The 9,234-nt window shown below is 34.0% G+C and overlaps 1 protein-coding gene across 1 annotated transcript; it reads right to left on the bottom strand.

Annotated features, from left to right (window-relative positions):
- Positions 1-2,701: 2,701 nt before the first annotated feature.
- LOC121240286 lies at positions 2,702-8,384 on the bottom strand. Its single transcript, XM_041137679.1, has 4 exons — positions 8,227-8,384; positions 6,962-7,231; positions 6,052-6,299; positions 2,702-3,269 (listed from the first exon to the last, which is right to left on the bottom strand). The coding sequence occupies exons 2-4, from the start codon at positions 7,197-7,199 to the stop codon at positions 2,913-2,915; spliced, it is 843 nt and encodes a 280-aa protein (XP_040993613.1). The 5' UTR covers positions 7,200-7,231; positions 8,227-8,384; the 3' UTR covers positions 2,702-2,912.
- Positions 8,385-9,234: the final 850 nt, after the last annotated feature.

The raw sequence follows: 9,234 nt of genomic DNA, 5'->3' as shown, positions 1-9,234 counted from the left end.
ACCAATTTTGAACAATTGATTTTCTCATTCTCTATACACCTTTTGAAATTTTTTCATTCTTGTAGAAGATAATCTAATATACTTAACCACATTGTGCAACCTTGTGATTGAATCATCACAATCTTTTAGTCCATCATTCACAATAAGGTTCATAATATGAGCGCAATACCTTATGTGAATATACTTCCCTTCCAACAAATAACCTCCCACAAACCTTTCTAAGTAATCGATGGCAACATCGTTAGAGGAAGTATTGTCAACTGTAACCGTAAAAATATTGTCAATGCCTCAGTCTTGTAGACATGACTCTACATGCTTTCCAATAGTGTCCCTTTTGTGATTAGAAATCAAACAAAAATTTATAATTTTTTTGTCAATTCCTCAATCCTGCAGACATGACTCTACATGCTTTCCAATAGTGTCCCTTTTGTGATTAGAAATCAAACAAAAATTTTTGTGTAATTTTCATTCACAGTCAATAAAGTGTGCAGTAAGACACATATAATTAAAGTTCTAGTTGGACGTCCAAGTGTTAGTAGTTAAACTAACCCGCCCAATTGCCTTAAATACTTTCCTCAACTTCTCCTCTTTTTTAAATAGTTTAATACAATCTCTCACTACAGTGGTTCGAAATGGCACTTGGAATCTTAGTTCTAGTGATTTACATACCTTCCTAAATCCTTGTGCTTCCACTACCCTAAACAGAACCTCATCACAAATTATCATCTCTACAATTGCCATTCGTACATCTTCTAGATCAAACTTATGTGTAGTTTATTGATCCATGAGTCTAATTTTATTAGGGTTTTTTCTACAAACACCAATATGATGCAGCATACTTGATGCAACATGTTTTTTGGGGTGACAAGTTTAAGTCTTGTGGTAGTAATTACACCCTACTTTTGGGACACTTAATGAACATCTATCTATTTTTGGGAGGAAGGATGGTGTTACTACTCCTAGACAAGTTAATGTTTGAAGCTAAAGGAGTAATAATCTCACTGTCTTTTAAATTTGTAGAAGTGTCACTTCTAAAAGAATCCATTGTAAGAACTGACATATAGTTAAAACATGAGAAATAAGAATAACATAATATTTTGAACAATAGAAATTCAATTTTTTCTAAATGCTAGAGAGAAACAAATGAAAAGACATAAAATAAACAAGAATGCAAAGTGGGCTGTATATAATTAATTTTCAATTATCACATTTTATTAATACTCATTTCATATGTTGAAGTCCCTCTTTATTGTGATTACCTAGTAATCATAATTACAGCTAGAAATAATTATTTTAATTAGATTGATTCCAAGAGCAGTTGCTAATTTTACATGCAGGCTACAGAGATGAGTTCTTCGAATCCTTGTTAGCTCGATTCCCTCTGTTGCACGCTTGTACTCTGTATTATACATATTTACTAGGAACTAATATAGAAACTATAGGTTTATACTTAGCCTAGTGTTGGGAGATTCAGTAATGGAGTACCAAACAATGGGTAATGGGTTTAATCAAGTACCGAACATATATACGGGCTGTAAATTAATTAAAAAAAAAATGCAAAATCATGAAATCGTGAGATCAACAATACATAAAAAATAAGTCTACACAGAGAGAGAGAGAGAGAGAGAGATTACCAATAGCAAATAGTTGGTGGTGCACGACGTGAAGACTAACAGACTGAAATGAAGTAGAGAGAAGCTGAAGAGAGCGACAGTGGATAGAATTTCGCAGTGGAGAGACGAGATTCACAGAGGTATTTCGGTTTCACGTTTCAATAGGTTGCTTATGTCTAAACCCGATATTAAACTTTGACATGATGAACCCGTCTTTATTCGGGTTGGACGGATCGGGTGTTTCAGACGGATCGAGCCAAAAATCCTTTATGCACATGTCTACTTTCAAACACGTTACATTTATTTGGAAACAAATTAAAAAAAAAAAATGCTTTCTGAAATAGAAATGACAATTATTTAAATTTTTAAAAATTATGACAATATCCTTGAAAGTTTAAAAGTTGTAATTATTTTAAATTTGTATGAAAATTTTCGTTAATTGATAATTTTTTTAAAATTCGAATTACGTTCTGCATTATATAAAAAAACACGTTTGATTTTCTTCAAACGTACCTTTTAGCTTATTTAAGATTAAAAGTACTTTAATATATAACATCAAAAAAACATAATTTTTCATTAACGAACTTTTATGACTATTTAAACATTTTTAAGACTCTTATCACAATCCCAAACAGGTCCTAAAAGAGTTAATCGTATCTTTCAATAAAGCTATTTCTTGCCACGAATAAGGAAAGAAAGAACAAAAAGAAAGAAAAGAAAGAAAGCTATTTCTTACAACGTGATCTCCTGACAAACCGACTTCAAAAGCAATATCAACAATAAACATTGATATATATAATATATATATCAAAATTAAATAAAAATATTATAAAATTAAAAAATTATTTAAATATCCTTTTTATTTTAAAGTTTGTAAAAATAGTATTAATTTTTGTGTTTTGTTTTGAAGTCTGTAAAAGTTATTTTGATTTTTGTGTTTATATAATGATTAGATAAAAAAGTAAAAAATTTGAAATTGAAAAATATTTTGTGTTAGAGAATAAAAATATAAGAAATTTTGAAAATTTTGAGAATTCTACATCTCATCTTATCTGTACGAGTCCTTAATCAGCAAGCCAACCACCATGGATTCTGAAACAATAGTCCTTGAATTTAACAATGCTTCTAAATGCTGAACACGAGATCCTGATTCACATAAACAAAGGGGCAATAAAACGGGAGAAAATGGTATAATACTGCAGAAGATGGAACGTTTACAGCACTAAAAGTGTAGTACCAGCGTAAACGGTATTGCGTAGACCAGACACCAGAAATCAGCAAGGCATGCATGAATCGAAATTAGTAGTAGCGGGAGCCAGTATCATAAACACGACCACCAGGATATGGACCTCTTGACTCGAGTCCCTCATCTCTGGCACCCCCAAGAAATCGAGCCCGTTCTCTGTATGAATCAAAATGATCACTATTATAGCCTCTACGTGCTTCTCCCACAGCAGCTGAGCTTGCAATTCCAATGTAACCATGAGGATCGCTAGAGCCCATGCTACTGTTAGGGTACTGATCCATCATGGCTTTCTGGTACTGATGTTGCCGTGCTTGAGATTCCCTCTGTAGGAATTCTTCTCTACGACTGGCATGCCGAGCTCGAAGTGCTACTAGTTGTTCCTCATACTGAGCGTTTATTGTGTTTATTCTCTGAAAAATGAGAGAGCATTGTGCAAGATATAAATCGGGTTGTACAATTAGGTTATGTATCATGTCAAAGTTTATGGTGGAAAGTGAAATAAGATGGACTGAGCAACAGGGAATGGATAGCCAAAAATACAAGTTAGACACTGTTTAAGAAGCCTCTTTGGAAATTCTCAAGAAAAGGGAGTTAGAACAATAGCAAATAAAACGCTTCCTTGGCCTTTAGCAGCATTTCTATTAGTCAAGTAGCAGTGTTTAATCACAGACATCCCAGTTTTGACGTGAGGGATGTCACTGACTGACCAAAACTTGAAATGCATCGAGTAACTGAAGGCCATATTGTCCATTCTCCATGTAACATTTTACGCACATGATTTATGGTGCTCAGATTTTTCCTTGAAAGACTTTTTTTTTTTTTTTTGATGAGTAATTTTTCCTTGAAGACTTCCAACCAAATAGATGAAAAAATACATTCCCCTATATAATTTTGTTCCCATATGTAAATATCAAAGTAAGAAAAGAATCTTCGTTTAATGGGCTGTAATCATCTTGATGACGAATAGAAAGACTTGAGCTTTTATATATAAACTTTTAATATTGTTCAGAAGTGGGGTCCCCACATCACAGAGGAGAATAAGATAATAAATGCAGGAATGGGAGTAAGACTTCAAGTTTAATGACTCAAATAAGGCCTAAGCCACATCTTGGCTTATACTCCTAAAAGATTAGTCAATATTACAACTAGAGTCCAGTGAAATACTTATAAAGTGCAAGAACTTCTTATCAAGCAATGTGAAATCTCATTCACCATCTTCCTATACTCGATCTGGGTATTAGAATCTTCCCTTTTACATCCATGACATCCTCATCAAGCCATCTCATCCATAGGTTGCACAACTCAAGTCACACACCTTTTGTTGGGATCGGCTTTGATACCATTTGTTAAGACCTAAATAAAGCACCAGCTATGGCTAGGTTTTTACTCCAAAAAAATTAGTTAATGTTATAGTTGGAGCCTCTTGGAATCATTATAAATGGTATAGCTTCTCCCTTCTAGGCAATGTGGGATTTCATTTACAACCTTCTTATACTCAATGTATGATAATTTCCCCTCCTAATGCCTGAAATCACACCTCATCATACCATTCCAATGTAGGTCCCACATTTCCAGCTAGGATTGGCTCTAATACGGTTTGTGACAGCCCAAAGAAAGCCTAAGACAAATAGGCTTGTACTTTAAAAGACAGTCAATGTCACAATTGGAGCCCATTGGAATCATTATAAAGGGTAAGAACTTATCCCTCGCAAGTAATATGGGATATCATTCACCACTTGTAAGTAGCCCATTAGGACTTAGCACCCATGACTACCTGTATAATCTATCCACTGCATGTGGGTCATCCATATTCCAATGTAGGACTGAGGAGTAACAATAAGTAGGCTAGACAGCTTTGTACTGCCCTGTAACTGAGGTGGGACTAGAGAGGGTACATCGATCACAGCTAAGCTCGTGTTATCACAGAGACCGAGTATGAGTGGTTCAACCCACCAGGCAGGACAATTTTCTAGGCCTTCAAAAATAATTCAACTCACACAAACAGCTCAACATGGATTTACACTGAATTTGAAGCCAAGGGGTCTCTCCCCTGTGTACCTAGGCTATGCCTATTCTTATTAATAAAACACTTATTTACTGATAAATAAATGTTTTTAACCACTCTAGGCAACGATCACTATGAGAATGGAATTGCATGATGGGACTTGGCTTAGGGAGACGAAACGGAGGCCTAGACAAGTTCGTGGTTGTTCAGTTTTATGCTTCAGTATTTATGTGATATTATTAAGCACATGAGACTTGAATGGTTTTTTTAATAAGTGCCTTTGAACACTTTTATATTTTTAGAATTTTTAATAGAGGAGGATTTTGTCTTATCTTAGAGTCTTTTATACTGGGCTTCTATGTAAATAATCTTAAAGGTTAGTAGCATTCCGGATCCACTAGATTTCTAAAAATGACTTTATTCTTATAACCCTAAGGGGATGGGGTATTACAGTAGGATACCTAAGAACATGAACATATCAGGTAATTCTTGACATCTACTATTTGAAATTGAAAATGTACCATGATTTAACTAAGATCAAGCAGCTGAATTTAATGATATGTCAGCAGCCTAATTTATATAAGCTGAGCTGTAAATAAACAACCATTTCATAACATTTGTCCCCCTTCTAGAAGGATCCTGAATTCAAAGAAGGGTTTGGAATTTTATGGTGTTAAGGGTTCTCCCATTGTCAGCCAAGAATTAAGAAGGGAAAAAAAATAGAGAAAAAGCCTCCTAGGTAAAAAAGTTATTTTGACGATTTATCATTACGGTAACCTGTTAACAGATCATTTTTTTAATAGGTATGTCTTTTGTCCCTTGACCCCAAGCCCAGTTTCATCTTTGTAAAATTTTTGGTGTCAATTCAGACCATGCATTTTGGAACATGACTCATTTTGGTCTTCCTACATGACAAAAATCGTCACTTCATCCCTTTTTATCACGATGAAACTTACAAAAAAAAATGGATGCATGAAGAATATTTATCACTTCAATATGACTCCATATAGGAGATAAATTGACAAAAAAATTCAGAATACAAAACTGAATTCAGGTGATTTTGCAAAAGACAAATGGCATACTTCAATGTTGTAACCTCACGAAAATGAGTATTAGTAAGTCACCCAAAGTAGCTAAGAAAATGTACTTTGAAACATTTTTCTATGCACTTTCAAACATGAACTAACCTCTCTATGCCGAGCGTTTTCAGCATCCTCAATTTCATTCTGCTCCTTGGCTAGTTTCATAATATCATCATGGAATTTTTGCTCAAGACCTTCAAAAGTCTGCAACAGAGCATTGCCCTCAAAACCAATGTCCATATTTTCTTCATGAGTTTGGGATCTGGTGTCACTGTTGCTTTGTTTTTCTACAGCTAGTTTTGGATCAGGCCTCTGACCATGAAAATAGGATCTTGGAGCATCACTCCCTTGGCCTACATGATAACAAGCGTGTGTCTCAAAGTGTAAGGAGTCCACAACACAATGATAGAAACTAAAGTGCATGTCAAATCCGCAACAATTCAAAATTGATATCTTGAGTTTATGAAGCAAATATGGTATGTACAACCACACATAATTAAGATGAATTGAAAATATATCTATCCTATTCAGTTCTCTAGGCTGGCTCATTTTGTGTTCCATTTATATGCAGCACTTATAAAAGCCTCCCAAAGAAGTCACCTTAGCCCAGTAACCTTGAAAAAGTTCATTAAAAAATGCAGGTTGAATGCACGAGGAACACCTAGAGAAAGATTATTAAATTTTGGTCTAAATATCACCATTTTCATTTTTTTTTTAATAAAAGTAATGAAAAAAATAAACTAGCCTTAGCAAGAGTTTAGATAGAGACAAAACCCAATTGTCTACGAGTGTGAAGATCAATTAAAAAAAATTAAAATTAACATAAAAAATAAATCAGATTTAGCATTTCATCTCTCATATATAAGTTCTTTATGATAAGTAGTATTCTACATATGATTAAACACACTTACTCCCGTCTTCCTCATGGAAAGCATATAACTAAGCAATTTACGAGGGACCCCTACTACCCATGTACGGGTTCAAAGACGCATACACACAGAAAAATAACACTTACCTTCATTGGACATATAAGATGCCACTGAATTTGAGACTTTTGATCCATCCCTTTCCCATTTCCATCGTCCCTCTGCATTCGAGGTCCCATATGGATGTTCCCTCTCAGGAGTGAAGGCCTCTAGTCGTCCTTCGAAAGGACCCAGCTTCTGCTCCATCCTCTGAGTAGACATTTGATGCATCTGGCTGCCGGCATATGTATTGACACCCGAATGGGTATACTGCCCCTGCTGTCTCATTGTTGATTGATGAAGCCGCTTGATTGGTAGACCTATCAAACATAAAAGTCATCAGAAGAACTGTCAAATTACTTATTAGATGCACAGACACAAACAAACCTTGCTATAAAGTCGAATTTATTATACTGAGTCAATGGTGCACAATGAAGAGGCATTCCATTCTTGGATATCAAAAGACTGGGTTTGAAGTTGAAGTTGAACACTCCTTAAGTGAACTCATGATCATAAGCAAATTTCTCAGGCATGTTCGGTAAAAGAAAAACTAAGGCTCTAATGAAGAGTTTGTTAACAATTGCTTTCAAAAGCATTTGCAGTTTTTTCATAAAACATTTCAACATTTCTTGGGCAATAAAATTGAAGCCAATATGAGGAGATTATCATAGTGCCTACAAAACAAAAATAAGGACTAGCATTATTAAGTATATTATGTCAATAATAACCTCAGCAGTCAGCTTATTTGTCTAACGGAACAACGAAATGACAAAACAACCCGTGATGCAATGTTCTTGAGCCTGAACATACAAAAAAGAAAAGCGAATAACTACGGTGAAATGCCATCAGGAGTTCATAGACCAAGTGTACATGTATGTACGCACACATGCAAACATGCATGAACAAACACGTATCCTAGCATGAAGCTCAATAAAAAGGCCAATCAATTTCTTAGTCATTTTATCAAACAAAATACGTGCAAAACCCTGTAAGAAAAATTAGGGTTATCAATTTTTGTTCATAAGTAAGGGGTTAGCATATCTAGCAAAACAAAAAAATGTAAAGGGTTAAGAATTTTCATGAAACCCCAACTTCAGAGAAAAAAATCTTACAGATAATAGAAATAATATCAAAGACCCAGCTAGACCCCTAATGATCAGCTCTTTATGAAACCCAGGAGAAGAAAACCTTTAAAGAGTTCACAGGAAAAAGAACAAAAAAAAAAAAAAAAAGACAGAACAAAGAGATCGAAATTCAGAAAACATTAAAAAGTAATTTTCTTTCCTGAATTATTTAAATATTTTCATTACACTACCTTCTTCAACACCGTTAGATGAGGCCGAGAAGCGAACTCGGAGCAGCGCTAGACTATTAAATGGTTAAGATCTTGGTCTGCAATCTTTTCTCCCCTTACGGAGCTGAACCGGGTCGAGACGAGTCTGGCCATTGATGCTTTTGCGATTATCTTTATGAAATAATATCAGCAACTATTCATCTCACATCCCACACATAATTGGTGTTTTTTTTTTTTTAATAATTTTATTATTATTATTATTATTATTATTATTATTATTAAAAAAATGTGAGATATGAAATAGTAAACAATAATTGATAAAAAGATTAAATATTTATTTTTATACTTTATGAATTAATCTTAAAGTAGCATTGTGGTCTAAAAATTACTTTTATATTTTCAAGTTAAAAACTTAAAATAGTCATATTAGTTTTTTTTAATAAAGAAAATAGAGTAATCGACACGTATGATTAGGCCCTGTTTAGATTTAGAAATGGTTTCATCTTATTTTATCTTATTATTACAATTTTTTTAAATTTTCACAACAGATATAATAAACAATTCAACTTTTTCAAATCCCAAAACAATAATAATATTAAAAAATAATATTCTAACAATATTTTATTCAACTCATCTAAAATCATATCATCTCACTATTCAAACCAGATCTAAAATGCAAATCTGAACATCTGATGAGTGCAGATGTTGCTTAAGCTTGTTATCTAACAAGGGCTATGGAATTATGATATGAGATGAGTTTATCTCAGGTTGTTTTTTAGGGACATGGCAATAATATTATTCAAGCTACTAATGAATTGGAAGAAAATCAGACAAGGTGTGGGCAAATTATTGCTGACAATATGATGCGGGGGGATCTGAATCCAAATACGAGATTGATGAGACTCAGTTGACATGTGCGGCATTAAAAGTACTAGACTACTTCGAGAAGGTAGACCATCGCAAAACTGGCAGGAAGAGAAAGAATTGAGCGAATAGTGGCAGATTTAGACGAGGAGACTTATCCCCCTC

Source organism: Juglans microcarpa x Juglans regia, chromosome 7S (genome assembly GCF_004785595.1).
Source record: "Juglans microcarpa x Juglans regia isolate MS1-56 chromosome 7S, Jm3101_v1.0, whole genome shotgun sequence".
In the NCBI taxonomy this organism is placed as follows: Eukaryota; Viridiplantae; Streptophyta; class Magnoliopsida; order Fagales; family Juglandaceae; genus Juglans; species Juglans microcarpa x Juglans regia.
This window is presented reverse-complemented; position numbering and strand designations above follow the sequence as displayed.

What these genes read in the sequence shown, in the direction of transcription:
- LOC121240286 (XM_041137679.1), bottom strand. Translation starts at nt 7,199, where the DNA reads ATGAGACAGCAGGGGCAGTATACCCATTCGGGTGTCAATACATATGCC. An exon ending in ATCTTATATGTCCAATGAAG is followed by an intron (nt 6,300 to 6,961) that starts GTAAGTGTTATT and finishes GTTATCATGTAG; the next exon opens with GCCAAGGGAGTGATGCTCCA. An exon ending in AAAACGCTCGGCATAGAGAG is followed by an intron (nt 3,270 to 6,051) that starts GTTAGTTCATGT and finishes CTCATTTTTCAG; the next exon opens with AGAATAAACACAATAAACGC.